The sequence below is a fragment of the Centroberyx affinis genome, unplaced genomic scaffold, assembly GCF_046629955.1.
Source record: "Centroberyx affinis isolate AG114_WGS23_722 - 3 ecotype Tasmania unplaced genomic scaffold, CSIRO-AGI_Caff_v1 ptg002551l_1, whole genome shotgun sequence".
Taxonomy (NCBI): domain Eukaryota; kingdom Metazoa; phylum Chordata; class Actinopteri; order Beryciformes; family Berycidae; genus Centroberyx; species Centroberyx affinis.
The window spans coordinates 66268-88934 of record NW_027280765.1 but is presented as its reverse complement, the minus strand read 5'-3'; the positions used below and the strand labels follow the sequence as shown (position 1 = coordinate 88934).

Here is a 22667-nt window from a genome sequence, read left to right as displayed (position 1 = left end):
GGTGGTTAGGAGAGACAAGCCGCCATGTTGGAAGAACGACTAAAGACACCTCCTCATCCCTGATGAAACAAAGAAAATGCCTAATACGTGAGCACTTCTTCTTCTTTTTGCCTCAAATGTAAAGCCATAGGTCCCCCTATAATATCTTACATATTTATTCTAAAGCCAAAGCTTTGTATAAAGACTGAATATTATATATTTGCATGGTACCATTAAGTTGTACACTGCTAAAATAAAAACTGACCATAACCAAAACTGACCATGTCATAGTCCACACATGGACAAAGATTTTGTTTAAAACACGCATATTAAACCATGACTGCTGTCTATGAAACCATAACCAATAGCCACGGTTAGCCTTCACCTAACTCACTTTTAACACTCCGTACTGATAGAACCATATAACCTGCCACAATACAGAAACTAGGCACTTTCTTTGTGTTGCCAAGGAGGAAGACGCACATTTTTTTTGTTATCTCTATGTGTTTTGTATATACAGTACTATGCAAAAGTCTTAGGCATATGTCAAAGAAATCCATAAAGCGAAGATGCTTTCAAAACTAATGAAATGAAAAGTTTCTGAATATCAAAAAATTACTATAAACAGCAATCTACTGACACACTAATGCAGAAAACAAATAAACATCTCAGACTTATAAGAAATGTATATAAAAAATCTAGGGTACCTAAGACTTTTGCACAGTACTGTACTTGTACAACACCTTGGTCGAAACCTGTTGTTTTTAAATGTGCTTTATAAATAAAGCAAACTTGAACTTCATAAACCCATATGGGCCAAACCCTCGCCTCTGTGTCATCAATAGATGAAAAAGGTAAAATTTAAAAATAATAAATATCAACAATTGCCAATTTCAGCCTTCAAAAACCTGTATCAGTCAAACCCCTAGTGGTGCTGTCTCTCATAACCACTGGTGTCCACTCTCCAGACACTGGTTCTGAAGGGTTTTTTTATCGCAGCGTCCAGATTGACGGAGCTTCCTCAAACGCCACACTGGCCATGAAACCCTGAAGCTTGGTTTGAGATCCGGTCACTTCTGACTCCGTCAGGCAGCTAAGAAGCAGTTCATTGATAAAAGATTAAAAAAAATATATAACCTAAATGAAATGATAAAATAAAATAAAATACAATACATCAACAGAATATTTCTCCAATATAAATACATTCCCATCTGTTTTTCCTCTGAGGTGCAAACGCTGGGTTTGAGGTCGTTCAGCTAGTTTACCGCTCAGACTTTGGGACTACAGGCACCGGCATCATCATCATCATCATCATCATCATCATCATCATCATCATCATCATCATCATCATCATCCTCTTTTTGATCATCATCAACCTTGTCGTAGTCATGGTTACCATCCAGACCTGGGTCAAATAGGAGTTGTAAATAATTGTTTTCATGTGTATGGGATACAGGATGTGTGAGATTTGCCGCATCAAGAAAATTCAGATATTTGTGGGAGAAGTTGCCAGTCACAGAAAATATATTGCATTGACTTTCAAATACTTTTCTAGTTCTGTCTAAACCACAGAACCTGAATGTATAGAACGATCTTTCCCATTCAAATCAATGTTCCCCGACAGTCAGAGCGGCGGCCATCTTGCTGTGACCCGTTGGACTAGCTTCTGTATAAAGTGACTCACAGCAAGTCACTGAGCTGAGAGGTTTTACAGCAAGAACCAAAGCAGCTTCTCTGTCTCCTTGCTGCCATGGATTGCTAACATGCTAATGATGACTAGAAGAGCTAGAGAGAGAAGTCCAGTCTGTGATGAAGCTACGTTAGCCTCGTCGCTAATGTTAGCTTCCAGTTGAGGTTTGACAGGTTGCTAACAGACTCATCTGCTCAGTTCTCAAATATAGACATAGAGACAAATACAGACAAATAATTGTTTGATCCCGTTTGAATTGTGCCATGAATTACACATATGATGTTTTGTCAATTTAAAAGATAATTTTGCATGTCAAGAAAGTGGCAGTTTGTGGTAAAACAGTAAAGTAACGTTTAGTTTAGTGTGAAACCGCTCAGTGAACTACATCTCTCGTCTCACACAATATACGTCACCGACACCGACATGGAAGGAAACATAGGAAACACACAGCATGGCGTTAACGTTAGCCCCCACTGTACTGAAACTATCCTAAAGCAGTTTAAATCCGTTCTTACTGTCTACCTTCCAGGTTGTGTATAATACTCCTGCTGTCTGAGAGGGACTGAGCTTCAGGCTCTGGGCAGCTTGTGGAGAGAGAAAGTTATGATGTCACTTACGCCACTTTTGGGTGTGTCGTCTTTCTGATTACGTATTTTCACAGTCTGATACTTCAACAGTTTTACGACAAACTGCCACTTTCTTGACTTGCAAAATTATCTTTTAAATTGACAAAACATCATATGTGTAATTCATGGCACAATTCAAACGGGATCAAACAATTATTTGTCTCTCACCGTTGACTACCGTACATATTTATTCCGAGATAAGGTCCCATGGTGGACAGCGGAAGGGGAGGGGCTTAGGCTCTCTAGGACTGATCTATTCATTCAAGTTCTGTGGTCTAAACTCTCTGACTTTCACTGAACCGTGTCCTATGTGGTGAATTCTACATCCCCAATTCCTGATCCATATTTGGGGCAAACCTCGTCCTTCTAGCAGGTAATGACCGGTAGGGAAAAGGGGGAATTTAAGAGGTATGGGTCTTCTCTTTAACGTTCACCTCACAGATCCCCCCCCCCCGCCCCTTCACTGCTGTTTTGGATGTCTGGGTAAATCTTGGCTGCGGCTGCTAAGTTAAATCTACTCTATCTTCTTCAGTTCAGCCTGGCTCGGCTCGGTTTGGCTCAGTTACTTTGTAGAGAGACACGGAAACAATCCAGTTACGAGAAGAGTTTCATTCTAAACTCAGATCTCCACCATTTGGAAAAAAATAAATCTTTCTACAATTAAACTTTGACTGCTGGCATGACAGTAAAGCACATTATGGGATACTATTAAGGTCTGTAGTCATCTTTAGACTTTTTCTTACAAAACATATCTGTTTTTGAGGAATCATCTGTCTATGAAATACAGACTGATGAATTTCAGGTTTTTACATTTTTTTCAACATGGATATATGGTGTTTTGAACTGAAACTGCCCATTGATGTATGACATTTATATGGCAGACAGATACTAAATGTAATGAGGCATGCTTTGTTGCCAACCGCCCCTCTACTCTCTCTGCTAAATTTGCACAAGCCCAGAGTGAAAAAATACTTTAAGTCTACATACAGTCCCAAGTCAACAAGTACCAATAAACTCTTACAGCTCCGGTTGTCTTTCAGTTCAGTTTAGCCTGGTTTGGTTTGGCTCAGTTATGGTGTGAACGGGCCATGTAACAGTCCAAGTCCAGCTGCTCTGGTAAGACAGTTTGGTCTTTCTCAGGTCAATTTAGTTGGTGGGGAAGGGGGTGAGTTGGGTGGGGAAAGACCAGCAGCCACCGCCAAACACTGATCAATTCTGTCTGTGTTCATTTCTGATTCCCCAACAGGCAAGCAACCATCACTTGGAGGTTTTAGTCCATTCTTATATTCTAGCTGGCTTGTATAAAACAGTGAAATCAGCTGGCCATTTTTTGAGGAGTACCTGCCACTGCATCCGAAGGAAAGTTTAGTTTGTGTTGCTGCCTGTAATCCTCGATGACATTAAGCACCGTGACCTTTTCCCTCTGGTTACGCCCACCATGGTTACATCCTGGTTCTGTTCGGTGCGGTCAGTCCTGTCTCTCTGTCTGTTAGTACCAGTAAAAAAAGCATCATGGCAGCTAGCTCTTGCCACAGTGTCCAGATAACTTCATCGCTGCTGCTCCGCTCAGTTCAGCCACATTTTGGTTTGAATGGAGAGAATTTCGGTTGCATCATATCTGTAGCTTCTCTCTTCTTTTTTGCCCTCTTCGTTTTTTTTTCTCTCTCTCGCTGTTGCACGTTCCCGACGTCCCGAGCTTAACATATTTTTTACAGCGCTAGAAGTTAAAAAAATACTTTGATTTTAGCTGAAGAGCGCTGGGATTCGAACAGGTTTTCAATAGTCTCTTAGTAAGAACTAGAACCACGACCAGCGCTTCCCACAAGCATCAGTTTAGCGCCGCTAAGCTAAAAATAAACTAATGGACACGTGGGTTCAGCTGTTCGTTTCCCTCCGTCCAGCAGACGACAAGGCGTTTAGGTCTTTTTAGTTTTTTTTTGGTTCCCACCGGTCGGTCCCGTCTCCGCCGCCCGTCCCGCGCCCGCTAGGCCAGCAGGCACCAGGGCGTCTCCGTCTGGTCACAGTCCAGTTTGATGTTGACGATGGTGCAGGGAGCGCCGCTGATGCTCACATCCTGTCTGGACTCCACCTGGTAACCAAGGTTAGTCAGCCCGCCCTCCGGATCCACCTTAAACTGCTCCTACGGGGAGGAGGGAGGGAGGGAGGGAGGGAGGGAGGGAGAGAGAGAGGGAGGGAGGGAGGGAGGAAGAAAGAGAGAAAGAAAGAGAGAGAGAAAGAAAGAAAAAGAAAGAGAGAAAGAAAGAAAGAAAGAGAGAAAGAGAGAAAGAGAAAGAAAGAGTGAAAGAGAGAGAGAAAGAGAGAAAGAAAGAGAGAAAAAAGAGAAAGAAAAAAGAAAGAAAAAAGAAAGAAAGAAAAGAGAGAAAGAAAGAGAGTGAAAGAGAGAAAGAAAGAGAAAAAAGAGAGAAAGAAAGAAAGAAAAAGGAAAGAGAGAAAGAAAGAAAAAAGAAAGAAAGAAAGAGAGTGAAAGAGAGAAAGAAAAAAGAGAAAGAAAGTGAGAAAGAGAGAGAAAGAAAGAAAGAAAGAAAGAAAGAGAAAGAAAGAGAGAGAGAAAGAAAGAGAGAAAGAAAGAGAAAGTTAGAAAGAGAAAGAAAGAGAGAAAGAAAGAAAGAAAGAAAGTAAGAAGAGATTTATACAGTTCAAACAGTTTTTTAAAATCAACAGGTTTTGAAAAGTTACCTCTTGCTGCCACTTGGAGCCGCTAATGTGCAAAGTTGCCAAAGCACTTTAACACTTTTTAGTGTTGACACTGGTGGTTATTTTCTCTCTTTATGTTATGTTAAATAAATGCTCTGTCCTTACTTACATTCTGTTTTTCTTTGCTGCATCCTGTTAATATTTTGCTGCTCCAACAACCCAGTTTCCCCATGGGATCATTACAGTTTCATCTCGTCTTCTACAGAATAATTTGAACATCCTGCCAAAAACTGAGCATTTCGCTGTTGCTGTGTGAAGACATTGTAACATTGTAAAATTTGTAAAATTTTGGTGATTTCTATGTTTCCACTTCAGTTGAAGTTTTACATGCTCCTCTTTGGGTTGAGAAAACTCTTTGATCTCTTATGAAACCCTTTGAAAAGCCTTTGGATAAAGCAAAAAAAAAAAATGCATTTGTCACCAAGCTAAAAACAAGGCTGTTGACATTTTGAAGATCCGTTTTCACCCGACAGCGACGACTTGCTTTGTTTTATCAGGGAAGAAGAGGCGATAATGTTACAATCACCATGTGACCGGCCTGTTTGATATACATTTTATTTTATTATAAACATGTATAACTATCTGAAAGCACATACCTGTTTCTGTGCTGCTACTCTCTTCTGGTCCCTCTTCCTCCAGGCCGGGTCGTGGATGTGTCGGAAGGTTTTATATCCCGTTGTTATTCCACTGGGTCTGAACAGCTGCCGAGAGAACAGACTGGATTAACAGGAATCAATAATACTGATCAGGAATACTACTGATTACATTTACATGTCAGGGAGTGATTTAGCGGATTATCCACTGGAGATGAACTAAAGCAGTTGGTGGCCGGTTCAAATCCCTGACTGCCAGGGAAACATCTGGGGGAGAGACTGAAAAGCTCGACATGTTCTGCTGAGGTTCCCTTCAGCAAGGCAGCAGACTCAGACTCCAGACCTGCAGAGGTCTTTACCTGTAGCTCAGCTTTCCTCAGTCTTCTGTAGAACTCGTCGTCTTCTCTGCCCCAACCCCAGAACCGGTTCGACATGCCGTTACACTGCAGAGAGAGAGAGGAACGACTGATATTTACACTGTTATGTAGCCGATACAATTATTATTATTACCTTTATTTAAACTCGAGAAAATCATTGAGGGCTGGCCCTCATTTACAATGATGTCAAGTATAAAAGATATAAAATAATAATAATAATACAATAAAAGAAAACAATCATATAAGTACAGTTAATAAAAGATACAAAAAACAATCAATTAAAACAAGTATGTATGTACATATAATAAAAGATACAGGATACAAAATAGAAAACAAATCAGTTAAAACAGGTGCAAACAGAAGTTAAGTGGTTAGGCGGTCGGAGCATAAAAACAAAAAGCAGATCTCCCAAGCTCAGTACAAACTCTAGGGACTTGCAGTGAAAGCCAGTCATTAGACCAAGTCTGATGTGGTCCAAAGGACCAGTCTAGCAAAGATGTGATATAAGATGGCAGCTTCCCAATAAGGGCCTTGTAGATAAATAAATACATATGCTTATCACATCACTCAGACGGAGAAGACCACCCAACTTTTTCATACAGGATGCAATGATGAGTGCTATAAACATCACCAGTAATAAACCTAAGAGCAGAATGGTAAACAGCATCCAAGGGCTTAAGAGTAGAGGCAGAGGCATGCCTATAAATTACATCACCATAAACCATGACAGAGAGAAAAAACAGCTTCAACAATCCTCTTCCTACAAAACATAGGAAAGTTAGTTCTATTTCTATTCAAAAAAACAATTTTCCATTGTAATTTGTTGACAAGACTGTCTATATGAAATTTGAATGTCAATTTCTCATCTATCCAAATACCAAGGTATTTATATTCTGTAACGATCTCAATAATGGATCCTTGTACAGTGGTACAGTACAGTACAGTACAATATAGCCTTCTTTCTATGTCTAACGTTGTATTTTAGCAGTGTTTTCTCAATCATTTTGCATTAGCACTGTACAACTAAACTTAATAAAACTACACAATTAAACAATACTTAAACTAATCCTAACCCAATCTAACTGTTATCTTACCTAACCTAACCTACGAACAGAAAGTTAAAGGCAACAATAAAGGCAATGTGATTTTGAACACGGTGCGGCACGTAGCTTCATTTACATGAAGAATATTCATATTCTTCATTTCAGCAAGCATTAAAGGGATAGCCAACTAAAATAAGCAATCTCTCATTAAAACGTTTTTTTTAGCCATTGTTGGTGTAAAAAACAACATGAAAGTGTGAGAATCTGAAGTTCTTTCTACTCTGAGAAAAGCCAATCAGTTGATTCTTGCATTTGCTGCGGATTAAAAACGACTTTCACACATCAGAGTGGGAAATCCAATCAGAAGTCTCTCTCTCTCTCTCTCTCTCTCTCTCTCTCTCTCTCTCTATGACTTGGCCTGAAAAAACATTTTCAGTCAGAAGATTTTTTTTTGCTTTAATCCCTGACTGAGACACATAGAGTCCAGAAATCCAGATTATAAAACTCTGAACTGTTCTTGCTGATTGTTTTATCGTCCAGTTTCTCTGACTGATCAATAACCAATACCATAACAAGCTGATCAATACAGTGTGCTGAGCTGAACCAGACACCTGTCTCACTGCTCACACTGTGTCCCTCTCTCTCTCCTCTGTGTCTCTCTACCTATCTGTCTGTCTCTAACTCTGTCCCCATCTGTCTGTCTCTCTCTCCACTCCTCTGTGTCTCTCTACCTGCCTGCCTCTCTCTGTTCCTCCCTCTCTCTCTCTCTCTCTCTCTCCTCCTCCTCTGTCTCTCTCCCCCACCTGTCTCTCTCCCTCTCTCTCCTGTCTCCCTCTCCTCCTCTGTCTCTCTCCCCTACCTCTCTCTCTCTGTCCCTCCCTCCCTCTCTCTGTCCCTCCCTCCCTCTCTCTCTGTCCCTCCCTCCCTCTCTCCCTCTCTCTCCTCTGTCTCTCTCCCCCACCTGTCTCTCTCTCTGTCTCTCTCCCCACCTGTCTCTCTCTCTGTCTCTCTCCCCCACCTCTCTCTCTCCCTCTCCCTCTCCCTCTCTCTGTCTCTCCCTCTCTCTCCTCTGTCTCTCTCTCTCTCCATCTCTCTCAAAACAAAATGCAACAAAGGAGGAAACACTGTAGAGTTCAGATAAACCGATCAGAACATGGTGGCTTTGAACGCAGCATAAAGACAGAAACAGTTCACTCTCACTCTCTCACTCTCACTCTCACTCTCACTCTCACTCTCACTCTCACTCTCACTCTCACTCTCTCTCTGTAAATCCATAAGAACCGGGTCTCAGCAGATCCGTACCATGTGGTAGTGCTTCTTGGTGAGCAGCAGGATGCCGCCCACGTAGGTCTTGTAGTGGTAGAGCGGGTGCAGCTCGGGCGACGCCACGTGGAACGGCCCTTCCTCGGGGAAGCCGTAGTCCAGAGCCTCGTTCAGCGGCAGCAGGTCCACGTCGTGCATCGCCAGGTAGTCCGTGTCGTTCCCGCTCTCCATGTAGCCCACGTTGATCAGAGACGCTCGGTTGAACCTGGAGCCAGGAAAAAAAAAACACTTTCTTTAATCTCTCCTCAGCTCGGATTTCTCTGAAGAATTTCCTTTCCCCGGCACTTCTTTATCAGCCATGATCTTTCTATGGTCATGAGAATTTGCTCCATCTATTGAGCTATGAGTTTAATACTCTAGAAAGAGTGTTGTCATGATTGCTAAAACCGAGGAGGATCAGAAGCAAATTTTTCCTACATTCTTTATGGCAGACCAAGCGCTAAATGTGGTGAACAAAGTAAGATATCTGGGTCATATCATCAGGAATGATTTATGTGATGATGATGATGTGCAGCCAGTGTTGTGCAGCATATTTCTGTGCTGTTTTGTCCTCATATTGTACTTTTTATATTTCTCTTTCTTTGCTGATATGGACCTATGTGTCTGAAATAAAGTTAAATTGAATTGAATACTACTTACTATGATCTATACTTTCCTCAAGATTTACATCAAGCTAAAAAGATGTAATGCATGCAAATGTATTGTGTTGGACTACTGTCTGCAAAGCAAATTGCCCCTCGGGGACATTAAAGTTTTTTGAATCTTTGAATCTTTGGATCTGAATCTTCTGGAAGGCCTGCTGCCAGTTTCCAGCAGTTGGAACGAAGTTAAAGCAAATCTCGGTGGTACAAATTGAATGTTTATCTGCTTTATATTCAATGCAAATGTACTTAGTAGTTCCCCCAAAAGCACCAAAATGTCCCTAAAAAGCAGATCGAGGGGACAAACTTGCCCTATGAAACAAAAGGTAACTTCCTAGCCTGCTTCCTGCAAAGAAACATTTGGGGAAAGTGATTTTATTTGGATCACCCCTCCCCTCCCCGTCCCCTCCCCCCTCACCTGTAGTGATCCACCTGGTTGATGATGAAGATCCTGTGGCGGATCTTCTTCTTGCTGAGGTAGGCGTGCATGAAGGGGACGAACACCAGCAGCTCCTCGAAGCGCTCCCTGAACGGGACGACGAGGGCCAGTTTGTGAGGCCCCCAGGTCGGGTCGTCCGCCGCGGTCGCCTGGCCGTCCGCCGGGCAGGGGGGGTGAGGAGGAGGAGGAGGAGGAGGCTGCTGATGCTGCGGGAGGCGGCCGCCCTCCGGCCCCGCGCCGGACATTTCCCCCGAACAGCTGAGCTGCAGCCAGAGCAGAGAGACGAGCACCAGCACCATGCAGAGACCGAACAGCTTGTAGACCGTACACTTCCCCGACAGGAACCTGCAACACACACACACACACACAACAGGGACGGGACGATAGATCACAACTGAATATATCGCAATACAAAACTGTGACAGTACTTATGTTGTGTCAGGAACATGAATGGTGACATCAGCTCCATGTTATTCTGCTGTAGTAATCACTAATGAGACTCTTGACCATCACAGTTTCACAAGCTCTCCATCCAAATTATATTATTGTCACTCTGTAATAGGGCTGTGAAAAAAAATCAATACAGCTGAGTATTGCAATATTTTTTTCCATGATACTATATCAATTTCCCAGCCCCTTGTATCGATACATTAAAAAAATTATTCATGTATTAAATGGATTTAAAATGTCCTTAAATTTCCCTCAAATCCCTTTGAATTAAATAGTTTTGACTCAGTTTGTCCGCTGAGTTATCAATATAATGTGATGTACATATTAGACTACCCAGGTGGTACACAGCAAGTTGTATTTTCAGCTCTATTTTAAAATTTTCAGTAAATTTTGTAGAGTATTGCAATGTATCGCAATATGCATCGTATCGCAATGTATCGTGATACGTATCGTATCGTGAGGTCCTTGCCAATACCCAGCCTTACTTTGTAATGACATTTTTAAATTGTTGTTTACATTATAGCAGCCAATGGCATCGCTAGAAAGATTTGAGTCTCAGAAATAAACAGAATTCTGCACAGTCAGACTTTGTTGTCACTGAGGTTTTATTGATCACATCGTATCCTGGTCAGATCACGTATTGAATTGTATCAGGAGAGAAACAGATCGCCAATCATTCGTTTCATTAAATTTAACTCATATTTAAAGAGGTAATCCACAAGATTCTTAACTGTTTACTTTGCTGTTGCTGCCAAGTGCTCATTGCTGTGGTGTTTTCTGTATTTTGTATTTTTGTCTTCATCTGTACCGAAAGTACAGAAAACGACCACAAAACGTAAGGGATTATGGGTAGAAGCAGACGGATGCGGTTCTTCATGCTTAGAAGGTCTAGCAGAATAAAATTAAGTCTGGACTGATGCTCATATTCAGCTGTTTCTTCATGTGTTCTGAACTGGTATGAACACCACAGAAGAAGAGACAGATAAGTCCATCATGTTAGATAAAGTTACAGAGACTGGAGTCAGATGACAGGTGACCAAAACTGTTGTTAACCAAAACATAACAAGGACAGGTGAGTTTTTGTTGGGAAACACAAATACAAACTGGAGAAGAAACTGACATGCAGAGCTGTGAGAGCACACACTCCATCTTCATCTTCATCATCATCATCACTGGCAGTAACGAGGCTTCAGCAACAGGTCTAGTAGTTAGTACTGGTAGGCTACTGGTGATTCATGCATCCAGACTGGAAATTACTAGTAACAACCAAAACAAATGTCGCTGGTGAATTTTACAGGCTAACCTAATAACATCATTTGTTATATTTTTAAATACTGTTATGCTGCACATAGCCTATTTACACATTTGAACATATTTTCATATTTTCCAGTCATATTTCTTTGTCTCAGTATGCACTACTGCTAATTTTTTGCACATCCTCATAATGCTGTAGGCTAATTCATATATATTCAAACTTTTCATTCATATATTTTTACTCATGATATTCCAAGGTGGGAATTGTCAATTGCATTATGTGTAATACCAACCCAATTGTTATATTCTTATTCACATCATACTTTTTTCTTTGCTGTATCCTATTAATATATGCTGCTGCAAAGACCCAGTACCATCCAGACCCATCATTAAAGTTCCATCGAATCTACTCTACTCTAATCTAACCTAATCTAAACTTGGCTGGTTAATTGAAGGTGCAGCTGGTTACTGTGGGTAAGTCAGTTTCCTGCCTTGCATGCATTACACAGCCTGTCTGTATTTGACACCATGCCACCCAGAGACAGTGAACGCACCGTCAGCAGCTCCTCATTCAACAAACTGAACACACACTCAGCATCAGGGTTCCCAAACTCTGTCAGGTCAGACCCAGATAGATTCACTTTACTACAGACCAGAGACCAGCTTTAAGCTTTACTGTCCGTTTCTACTGCAGGAGAGTCAAACCTCTGATCAGAGTGATCATTATTACAGACTGCATGAATAACATAACAGTGAAATTTAAATGAAAATCCCCCTCAGTCAGATCCTCTTCCACAGTTACACATCCTCAGTCTGTGAAGTTGAACACATCCTCATTTTGCCGGTGACCACCTGGAAACCCTTCCAGGACCTCTGGGTGCCCCTGGACCGCAGTTTGGGAACCACTGGTCTGCTCATCACCAAACTATCTACTCACTTCTCAGTCTCTTCTTGACGAGGCAGTTTAGAGGTCTCACTTCTTCAGAGGCCAAGAAACTGAGTTACTGGAGCGGTTTGGGACAAACTGATGCTTGTAGCTTCAATCTATTACTATTATTATTCTGGTTGCAATTACAGAATTATATAGAAGAGTAGCTAGACTGTTTAGATCGGAGTTATAATGGTTAAATTAAGGACAAATCCAGAACACTCACCAGCTTTGAAGCAACTATAGACAACATTAGCTCTAAACTCGAAGAAAACAAAAGTGATTCCTTCGGTCCTCCTTGATTTCTCTTAATTAAGTTGTTAGAAAAATCCTGATGCTTGGTTTCTACTGCTATGACTGTTCATTTATATTACACGATTATACTGAACAGTAAACCTAACCTAACCTACAACAAACTGAATTGATGAACCAGCTACCTACCATTAGCTCTCATTTCAAAGAAAACAAAGAAGTGCTTACCTTCTCTCCTCTTTGAAGTAGAGGACAGGTTTTCTTCTCGATGAATACATCATTTTTTTCCAAAGCACAACTAATTACAGTTGAGTTGTGAAGTTGAAAACAACAAAAAACTAATTCATTAAAAAAAAAAAGGTAATGGTGTTGATCAAGAGTCGTGTTGTTTTCCAGAATAAACCCAGGATTCTTCACTCCTCCATCCTATTATTTCCTTAACCTGGAGCCTCTCATCTCATTTTAACTTTGATTCTGTCGCCTAACTGTCCTCCATGTTAATGATTTTGTCTCGTTAGTTTCTACACACATCTACCGTTAACTTAAATAGCCGTTAAACACCGGGTAAGTAAAATAAAAAGTTAAAATTAGCTGTTGCTAACCGGTTTGCTCTGGATCCATTTCTGCCTGCTAGCTAGCCCCGCTTACATTACTGTTACTGTACACGTAGCATAGCGGTACATGGGAACGCGCCTCCTCTAAATTAACACTAAAACCTTTACTTGTATTTCATTTTCTCTGCGACAACATCTCAGATAGACTCGTTTATAACCGTTGCTTTTTAGGAAACGACAAATTTAACGGAAGAGGAAGCGAGCAGAGTAATATTTTACGATAATTTCACGCTCGTAAATATCAGAAGCCGATTGTAATGCAGTCCGTCTTTTATGTAACTCCGGATGGGAACGACGTCAATTAGTAAAAAGGGTTCCTACCAGGTATAAGAGTAATAACAATAGTTACCAGTTAGCAGTAGCGGCATAATAGTAAATAAAAAATAAATAAACGGAATATTTGTGATGAAAGTCCTACTACAATGCTATCTCAAACTTTCATGTTTTTAATTTGGTTTTTATATCCAATTTTAATGTCCATCCCACTTTCTTTCTTCCATTTTTTTTAGTAGTAATTTATTTTCATTGTTCAGGCTGTGCTTAGTTTGTAGTTTTTCGAAGATTCCAGTTTTTGTTTGGATTTTTTTTTTTTTAGTTTCTATTTCATTTTTGTGTTAGTTCTTTCATTCAGGAAGGGGAAAATGGCAGTGTGTGATGTTTAGGTACTACATGTTTAGGAAAGTACATACTTTATGTTTTTTATATGATTTAAGGTGAATTCCCTGAATATCAATGGAACATTTTTATTTTTAGTTAGTTTTGCAACCAGGCAATACAACTTTTGGATTGGTTATAATTTTATTACTTAGTTTTGCTTTTATATTTATTTCAAATTAAAAACAATTTCCATGTTAGTTTACTCACAATTGTAACATTGGTCTGTAAAAAGGTCTCATTTATAACCTGTGTGTATCTGTGGAGTATATTACTCTATGTAATGTAATGTAAGATTCTGAGCAAAACTGTAAATCACACACTCAATCCATTAAACCAAATGTGACAAAACTTTATTTCGAGTGCAATTTTAGACAGATTTCACATGTAGAGAATCTTTCTAAAAAATATTCAAACCCCTCTACCAGCCTAAACCTTCACCAGCTGATTCCAATTCCAACCCAGAAAAAACAGTTTCTCATTTTACAACAAAAAAGGAACAAAACCTTCAAGAGGGAGAAAAAAAAAATAGAGAAAAGAAGAACAAAACTTCCAATTTCTGTCATACAGAAACAGACAGAGCTCAGATAGCCTTAGAGATCAGCACAGACTGACTTCTTGGCTCGTAACATCTGCATTTTTAAATCTGACTGTTGAATATATTCAGGTCTTTATGTCTTCAGAAACAGATTTATTCCACTGGTTTCTATTTAGTGAACTTGTACAGGAGCAGTTCAGAGGACAGCAGCTGTTTCCTTGCTTCTGTGCCTCCAGGTTAAGCTAAATATTCAGCGACGCGGGTCTTAGAGAATGTAGATTTTCCACTTTGTACAAGAGTTTACAGTTACACACAGGACTGGATCAGTGTTTATTCTACCTGAAGTTCAGAGAGAAGAAGGGAAAACATCCAGGAGTGAGAAGGAGGGAAAACCACAAGCTAAAGATCATCAGACCGGTTCCTGGAGCCCGAGGTGTTCACACACACACACACACACACACACACACTCCAACAGATCTGGTTCAGGATCCCAGGCTGAGCTTCAGTCTGAAGGAATTACTTAGCATTTTGAAATTTAGTGTTTTTCCTCACTGGCTCCTCTCATAGTGTGAGGGGTTTGACATGGCTTTCAACACAGTAACACTGCAGCATTCCTTATTGAAATCAATGGGTAACACTAGAGCTGGGCGATACGGTTGAAATCAATATCACCATAATCAGGTTTTTTTTTCCAATATCTACACACATCATGATATGGCTCATGTCTGCAAAATCATGTTAATAATCAAATTAATCTTCATCCCATTGAACTGAATGGTGATGTTAGGGTGTGATGTCAAACAAAACTCAAATAATATTCCTTAAAATGCTTCATACTTCATTTTATCAGAGTTTTTCAACAAAATTAGCTTGTTATCATCAGTTTAGACAGCAGAATTGTGTGTCACGATATCCCAAAATCACAACATGATTCCACTGAAAGACGATAAACGATGATATTGAATTATCGCCCAGCTGTAGGTAACGCTGCCAACTGGTGGCAGCAGTCTAAACGTTAGAGAAACTGAAAGGTTGCCGGTTCGAATCCTGACTGGCAGAAGACAGACTGACTGTACTGGGCAGAGAAATAAGTCTTCAAAAAAAAAAACTTCCTCTCCTTCCAGAAGCAGACTGCACATCATTTGGTAGGATAAGTTTTGTCGATATGAAATCAAAACCCTAAACACTTCCTTTGACATTTAAAAACAGTAAAAAAAAAAAAAAAGTAATTACTGCTGTTTGTAGGACAGAGCTGCCAGTGTGAACGTGTGAGTCGTTTTTAGCAAAAAACCTTGTCCAGGTACAGAAAGTTGAACAGAACCCAGCTGCTGAACAAGCCGCCTCTGTGTTCACTTTCCTCTCAGCGCGTTAAGCTTTTCCTCCACTGGTGTCCGGTGAAGAAAAACAAAACGGCTAAATTCAAAATGTGACGGTAAATCCCTTCAAACTGCAGAAGTCAGCAGTGAAAAGCTCCGGCCGCTGCAGAGGAGCTCAGATGAAAAACTACGGAGGCAACAAGACGGGCCAAAGTTTCTCATCTGATGGAGATTAATGAGACGACTCCTGGGTCAAACAGACACTTTAGAGATTTAAGGTGCCTCATGATCAATAATATTCATTCAGAATATTCCAGATGCCTTTCTACAAACTAACCCCCGCCCAACCAAACAACCTATCCAGACTCAGACCGACAGAGTAAAAACAAACAGATCAGCTCGCACAAAATCACAAAGAAACTGATTCTCATTAGGTAGGATTTCACTGAGCCAGGCTTGTTCACAAAAAAAAACAAAAAAACATTGAATACACAACTGAGAGCCAACAGCAGCGTTGTCACGGTTACCCAAATTTCAACACCACTTCTACGATACCGTCGCAAAAGACTGAATTAAATATTTAGTTCATTCTTGTGCGCTCGTGTCCTCCAAGACTCTTTTGATGTGATATCTAATGACTGAAGAACGATTTCCAAATCAAAAGAACGAGAGAGAATGGAGGACGGATAAAGATCCCGGACGTTTACTTGTAAACCGAGGAAGCATCGGAGTTGACTGTTGAGAACGAATGGGAAGTCCCAAGATTCATTTCCCTAGAAAGAGGTTGAATCAGACGGGAAAATGAACAGCTGTGTGTCTTAATTGATCGTGTGTGATGTCACGCACACGGTCCATCTGAACCTGTGAAGACTCTTCTCTGTGCTCGACCTCTGGAGAAGATCTTGGGTAGATCTTTCTCCACAAGAACACCAGCGTGGATCTGAGTCTCAGTCCAGCAGGAACCGGATCCCAGTCCAGCTGAAGTGGTTCATAAACTGGTACCAGGAGCCAAATATGGAACCAGCGGAAACAAAAACTAAAGCTGTCATGTTACTGATGGTTCATCTTGTTTGCTGTGGTATCGCTGTAGTTTTTAGATTTTAAACTTGGTATGAAAGTCAAACTTGTGGCATCGTGACAACGCTGGCCAGGAAACAGTCAAGAAACTGACCGCTCTGCTTGAAGATTTAATTAACTGTGTAGGATTGTGATATTTTAGCAATAATCATTAATAATCAGAGCTTTTGGCAACACTGAAGCATTACATTTCAGCTAATGTCACTCAGCACGGCCACTGCAGTTGAAAAACAGCCAAACTGCTGATGCAAGATGCAAAAAGTGTGATCACAACACTCTGCTCTCCAAATCATGGAGACTAATTATCATGATTGCAATATCTAGCAAAATATCCAGGATTATCATATCAGCCCTACTTCAGAGGAGGAGAGAACCAATTGCATTTGCTGAAAACTGTCACCTGACCTTTCATGTAAACCTACCTATTCTTTCTTTATGTACGACTCGAAGCGACTCGGGCGATCTCTAGCGGCCAGTAACACGTCATGTACTCAGGACAGCGAGGAGCGAGGGGAGAGAATCGGTTTGACGAAACACAACGTGAAACACATCGGTCCGTCCGCCTGGCAGAGGATCACCTGGATGGTTTTTGCCTCCCGCTGCAGCAGAACTAGATTTTATGGATTCAACAAACAGAGGAACGTGTTGAAGAGCAGAAAGTGGTTTTAATACGAAGAACGCAGCCGGTTCCTCGTGATGAAATCCAGTCCAAATCAAAGGGGGTAGAACCATTTTCCGCTCTACATAAAATATAGTTGTGTAATAAATAGAATATAACCTTTTTTTCTGATAGTCTCCTGCAAATATGAGGGACAATTGACAAACAGGGGTGGTAAGAATAATAATAATAACAATAATAATAAAGAGCGTAATCGAAACCGAGGCTGTTTTCGAGCCAGATCAACCAGGTGGATTTCTCTGCATCCCGTCTCCTCAGCAGTCGGCGGGTTCCTCCATCGACCGCTGCTGCTCAGTACTGCATGAATCAACAGAGACCAAACACACACACACACACACACACACACACACACACACACACACACGCACGCATGCACACACACACACACACTCCGCTACACCAGCTTCTTGGCCTCGAAGAAGCTCTTGAGGTGTCTCATCTGCCAGAAGCCGATGGCGACCAGGATGAGCGTCTGGACGATGGACCACCACAGGACCCGCTGGTTGGTGCTTTCACTGGTCTGCCGGAAACGCTCCTCGCGGTACTGAGGACACACACACACACACACACACAAGTCTCAAGTCAAGTCCCAAGTCTAAATGTAGATTACCAAGTCAAGTCCATGTCATTAATGTCAAGTCACAAGTCTAAATGTAGAACAAGTCCAGTATCAATTTAATATCTTAAAGAAAACTAAATATCTAGGACTTTTCAATGCAATATGGTTTAATAGGATAAAAACTTGGTAAGAGCATCATGAGTTTGATTTCTATAATCAGTTTCAACTTCAATAAATTCAATCATTCCATACAAATTCAGAAAACAGAATTTAAATTCAGTCGTCTGCTGGAACAAATCTCATCACTTTCAATCTAAGTCATTTACACAAACACAAGATCTCAAGTCAAGACTTTAGAAACCTTTTCAAGTCATCAGAGTACAAGTCAGAGTCAAGTCCCAAGTCACCAGAACCCAAGTCAAGTGTCAAGCAACTAAAAGTCCAGTCCAAGTCATGTGACTCGGGTCCCCACCTCTGGTTACAGCACACATCTGCTTTGCAAACACTGGAACTGTCAAAGAGTAGTTTAGGACATCCTAACATGGCCTTCGTCATTCGTAGATGTACTTTGTCAAAATTAGATGGAGGAGAGTCAGGTTTAGCTGTTGTGATGAAGATGATGATGAAGGTTTGATGAAGTCCATGACTGTGACACCAGGACTGCCCTCCACTGCAGACAAACTCCATTCAAGTCTGACAAAAGACAGCTAAACCTGACTCAACCCCATCTAAATCTGACAAAGTACATCTACGAATGACGAAGGTGGCTGAGGATGTCCCAACACACACACACAAACACACACACACACACACACACACACACACTGACCCTCTGGTAGTTCTGCTCCTTCTGGATCTGGTCCACCTGCTCCACCAGCTGTCGGACTCGGAGCTGCAGCTCCGTCAGTTTGTCTTTGGCAGCGATCTCAGCGTAGTTGTTGGTGTGTTCTCCCACCTGGATGTCCAGGTGAACCCTCTGCACCACAGGGAGGGGGGGGGGGGGGGGGGGGGGGTTAGGAAACTACTGATATAGTCGCATCTTTCGCAATATCAGCTCCATGTTATTCTGCTGTAGTAATCACTAATGAGACTCTTGACCATCACAGTTTCACAAGCTCTCCATCCACATTATATTATTGTCACTTTGTAAAGACATTTTTAAATTGTTGTTTACATTCTAGCAGCCAATGGCATCGCTAGAAAGAATTGTGTCTCAGAAATAAACATAAGTCAATAAAATGATACTACTGTTACTGATACTACTAATACTGTTTTTTTATATGAATAACACACTTTGTTCTTTTGTTCTTTTGTTCTTTGTTCTCAGAGTAGAGTGTCTTTTTTTCTCTACATGGTGAGGTAATCAGTGCATGTGTGCGTGCACGTGTGCTATATATGGTTATGAAATGATTTTGAGTGTTCTTATAGGTGAATAATAGTTTATGCTATTCATGCGTGTTTCCGTGTGTCCCATATTAGGTGAGGTTTTTGGCTTTGAGCCAAGAAATCTGAACTGTGGGTTTGGCTTTATGCCGAGATTTATGTTTTTGTTTAGTCTAGTGTATAAAAGTGAGTGTATTGAGCTTCACTTCTTTGTTATACGCTTATCTGTCTAAAGGACTTCACAGAAGACTCTTGAACCTTTTACTCATTACCCATAATTGTTAAACGGTATTTTCCCCTATACTGCACAGTCAGACTTTGTTGTCACTGAACTTTTATTTTTCACATCATATCCTGGTTGTATTGAATCCTGAGCCTCAGATCGCGTATCGGATCGTATCCTGAGAGACGCAGATCGTCCGTCTCTACTGGACTCTACTAGTCCAGTAGAGTCACTCACCAGCATGCCTCCGGCGAACAGGGCGAACTTGGAGGAGTTGGAGTGCAGGCAGATCTGGTGTTCTCCTGGTGTGTGGGAGGTGAAGGTGAAGCGTCCCTCTGAGCCGTACTGCCGCGACAGAATCACCTGAGGAAACACACACACACACACACACACACACACACACACACACACACACACACACACACACACACACACACACACACACACACAAAACACTTTAAACCTGCCACTAAGGACTAAATGAATACTCTGATAATCTGAAGAAATTATCTCAATATTGATATATTACAAGCAGAATTACAATTTAGGAATTGATGTTCATTGCACTGGACTGCATGGTAATCCCTTATTTGTTTCAGATCTCATTTTGTGAGACATTTTGATTAGTATTTGCTTATTTGCTCTTTATCAATAATTTAGTAGAAAGGTCAAAGAAATAACGCACACTGCCAAAAACATTCTTCTTCTACATTTTTATCAATAATTCAGACAACAGAATCACCATATGATTCTATTGAAAGACTATATATAGACTATGTGCAGAATAATTAATTCTGACACCAATTGATGATCTTTACTTTCTGGTTCATTTTACTTTTAATGACTGAAGGAATATATATGCAAATATATTATTATACTATTATATACTTTATTTATATAGCACTTTTCCAAACAGTGACAAAGTGCTTTACAAATGAGTAAAAACAAAAGAGACACTTTCTTTTTCTTTTAAGTTTACCAAACTGTTTTTAACTGTTTTTTTAGTTTTAGTTGCTGTAACAGGCTCGGTCAGAACGAACCTTCTCATCAGGATCTTTGACTTCCACAAACATCCCGAGGCCCTGAGTGGCCGGCAGGTACTCCTCCTTCTGCTTATCATACAGCTGAGTCCGATAGTTACCTGGAGGTGAGAGGGAGAGAGGGAGAGAGAGAGGGAGAGAGAAAGAGAAAAAGACAGAAAGAGAGAACGGGATGGGAGTTAGAGCTTTACTGCTCCTGTTTGCAGGGTGGGGAACTCATTTGTTCTTCTACCAGCTGCACTTTAGTTATTTTAGCAGCCAGAAAGCAGAGCAGAGCCTCCAGGTGCCGGCTGGACCTGGTTACCTGCCACAGCCAAAGATCGACCAGCATTTGTCTGGTGTTTGGTGTTAATTCCCCACCCTGCATGTAAACATCAGTCAAACAGATGAATGAGCATGTAATCACTGCTGTGTGTTCACAGTGAGCGCAACACAAACAGAGACAGAGAGCAGAGTGACAGCTGTGTTAGTATTCACACAGAGGCAGATAACGTTACCATTAATACTACTTCTACTATCACTATTACTGCTGCTAAGTATATTGTGATACTTATTGCTAATCAAAGGGAAATCCTCTTTCCTTTTGCGCCCCCCTCCACAGGGAGGTCAGAGGTCAAAGTAGGGCTGGGCAATCTTTTGATATTGATGTAGGCCTAGATGCAAAATCACATCTTGAATAATCAAATTGATGCTTATTGCATTGAACTGAATAGTGATGTTAGGTGTGATGCCAAACCAAAGTCTGAAATCTTCAAAAAATATTCCTTAAGTTAATCTTTTTCGTTTCCTACCTCATTTTGTCACAGTTTTGAAATACAATTTGCTTGTTATCATCAATTAAGACAACAGAATTGTACATCACGATATCACAGTATCAACACAATATGATTTCACTGAAAAATGTTAAATGACTATATTGAATTATCACCCAGCTCTAGGTCAAAGGTCACCCTGGAGCTGTTAGGGATCCAGCATCTTGCTCAAGGACACGTCAGCAGGGTGGGGGTTGAAACCCGGCTCCTCTGGGTGAAGGACGCCACCCTGCTGCCTGTGCATGCCACCAAACCATCAACCACAGATTCACACCTTCACATTTTGTTCACTCTTGCATCTTGCATAACTGCAAATGAGGACACCCAGCTGTATTTATGCAGCTAAATGAACCATCTGTATGTGTTGCTCTAACTTCCTTCTCTGTTCAGTACAACTAACTGTTTGCAAGTTCTGCCAGATGCGTTTTGAGAACGATGAGATATCCAAACCACTTCCTCCTGACAAAGTCGAGAAGAAAAACTGAACAAGCAGTCCAGGCTGTCTGCCTGCAGTCAGACTAGACCTGATTCATGCCTTTCTTTCTCTGTTTGCATGGGAGAGAGAGCGACAGGTCAAACTGCAGGTGTGTAATGCCTTGCTTAAGGGCAAACACACACCCTGCAGAACAGAACATGACTTCAGACCTGTTCCATATGGTTGGAGTCTTCTGGTAAGGTCGACTCAGCATACATCTGATCCACAGAACATATTAAGACAATTTCAACTTGTACAGCTGCTCTGTCACTGTGGTGAGCGTTACAATACCAGTTCCCCATTCAGTGTGTATGGAGCAACTCCAGATGACACCACATATATAGGTCAGACATCTGCTTGCTAACCTCTGGTGATAGCTGCTCATGTTCACAAAGATGGGACAAACTTTCCTAGGCCACTGAATTAAAACATGAACGTTTAAATTCAGTGTCACTCCGTCTTTAAGTGGACAAACTCAGAGGAAGAGTTTTCAGTTTCAGGCCGTGCAGACAGCCTGGACACAGTTAACTTGACCTCTTCTGACAGCTTCCACTAGCTGACGTGTAGTAACGTTAACTAGCTAACAAGCATGACAGTAAACAGACAGACAGAAATGAGTGTCTGTTTGTGCCTAAGTGACTTTCCTTCTCTAATATATAAAGCGGCACATTAGGAATACACAATGATTTGTGAAGACTTCCTGGAGGAGACTGAAAAGCTTAGAAGCTAGCCGATTAGCTAACTAGCTAAAGTTGGCGAGCTAGCAGCTAGCGTTAGCCCGTCACTTAATTCACCGATGCACTCACCGATGATCATCGTTTCGTCCGGGATTTCCTCTATGAAACATTTCTTCTCGGTCTCTCCTATGTGAAAGTACAAGGAGGAGACGAAACTGTAGTAAACGTTCAAAAGTAAAACTGACAACACACACGACTGCATTTTGACGGCCACCATCTTCCTGCCGGGCGAGAACTCTTCTGCGGCTGC

The 22667-nt window shown here is 41.1% G+C and overlaps 2 protein-coding genes across 4 annotated transcripts; both read right to left on the bottom strand.

Moving 5' to 3' along the window:
- Positions 1-3675: 3675 nt before the first annotated feature.
- b4galt7 (xylosylprotein beta 1,4-galactosyltransferase, polypeptide 7 (galactosyltransferase I)) lies at positions 3676-13097 on the bottom strand. 2 transcript variants are annotated; one of them, XM_071534463.1, is made up of 7 exons: positions 12539-13097; positions 12068-12109; positions 9406-9771; positions 8326-8551; positions 5963-6046; positions 5607-5711; positions 3676-4435 (listed from the first exon to the last, which is right to left on the bottom strand). In XM_071534463.1, exons 1-7 carry the CDS (start codon positions 12589-12591, stop codon positions 4280-4282), a joined length of 1032 nt encoding a protein of 343 aa, XP_071390564.1. In that variant the 5' UTR covers positions 12592-13097; the 3' UTR covers positions 3676-4279. The 2 variants fall into 2 exon arrangements, with proteins under 2 accessions (XP_071390564.1, XP_071390565.1); XM_071534464.1 differs by lacking the exon at positions 12068-12109.
- An 817-nt stretch (positions 13098-13914) lies between these two features.
- LOC139656833 (transmembrane emp24 domain-containing protein 9-like) lies at positions 13915-22635 on the bottom strand. Of its 2 annotated transcripts, none has more exons than XM_071534460.1 (5): positions 22487-22635; positions 20394-20494; positions 19591-19716; positions 18577-18723; positions 13915-17732 (listed from the first exon to the last, which is right to left on the bottom strand). In XM_071534460.1, exons 1-5 carry the CDS (start codon positions 22632-22634, stop codon positions 17583-17585), a joined length of 672 nt encoding a protein of 223 aa, XP_071390561.1. In that variant the 5' UTR covers position 22635; the 3' UTR covers positions 13915-17582. The 2 variants fall into 2 exon arrangements, with proteins under 2 accessions (XP_071390561.1, XP_071390562.1); XM_071534461.1 differs by having other exon boundaries at positions 13915-17687.
- Positions 22636-22667: the final 32 nt, after the last annotated feature.

What these genes read in the sequence shown, in the direction of transcription:
- b4galt7 (XM_071534463.1), bottom strand. Translation starts at nt 12,591, where the DNA reads ATGATGTATTCATCGAGAAGAAAACCTGTCCTCTACTTCAAAGAGGAG. An exon ending in TACTTCAAAGAGGAGAGAAG is followed by an intron (nt 12,110 to 12,538) that starts GTAAGCACTTCT and finishes TGGCCTCTGAAG; the next exon opens with AAGTGAGACCTCTAAACTGC. An exon ending in CCAAGAAGCACTACCACATG is followed by an intron (nt 6,047 to 8,325) that starts GTACGGATCTGC and finishes CTCTCTCTGCAG; the next exon opens with TGTAACGGCATGTCGAACCG.
- LOC139656833 (XM_071534460.1), bottom strand. Translation starts at nt 22,634, where the DNA reads ATGGTGGCCGTCAAAATGCAGTCGTGTGTGTTGTCAGTTTTACTTTTG. An exon ending in TCAAAGATCCTGATGAGAAG is followed by an intron (nt 19,717 to 20,393) that starts GTTCGTTCTGAC and finishes GTGTTTCCTCAG; the next exon opens with GTGATTCTGTCGCGGCAGTA. An exon ending in TGTTCGCCGGAGGCATGCTG is followed by an intron (nt 18,724 to 19,590) that starts GTGAGTGACTCT and finishes CCTGTGGTGCAG; the next exon opens with AGGGTTCACCTGGACATCCA.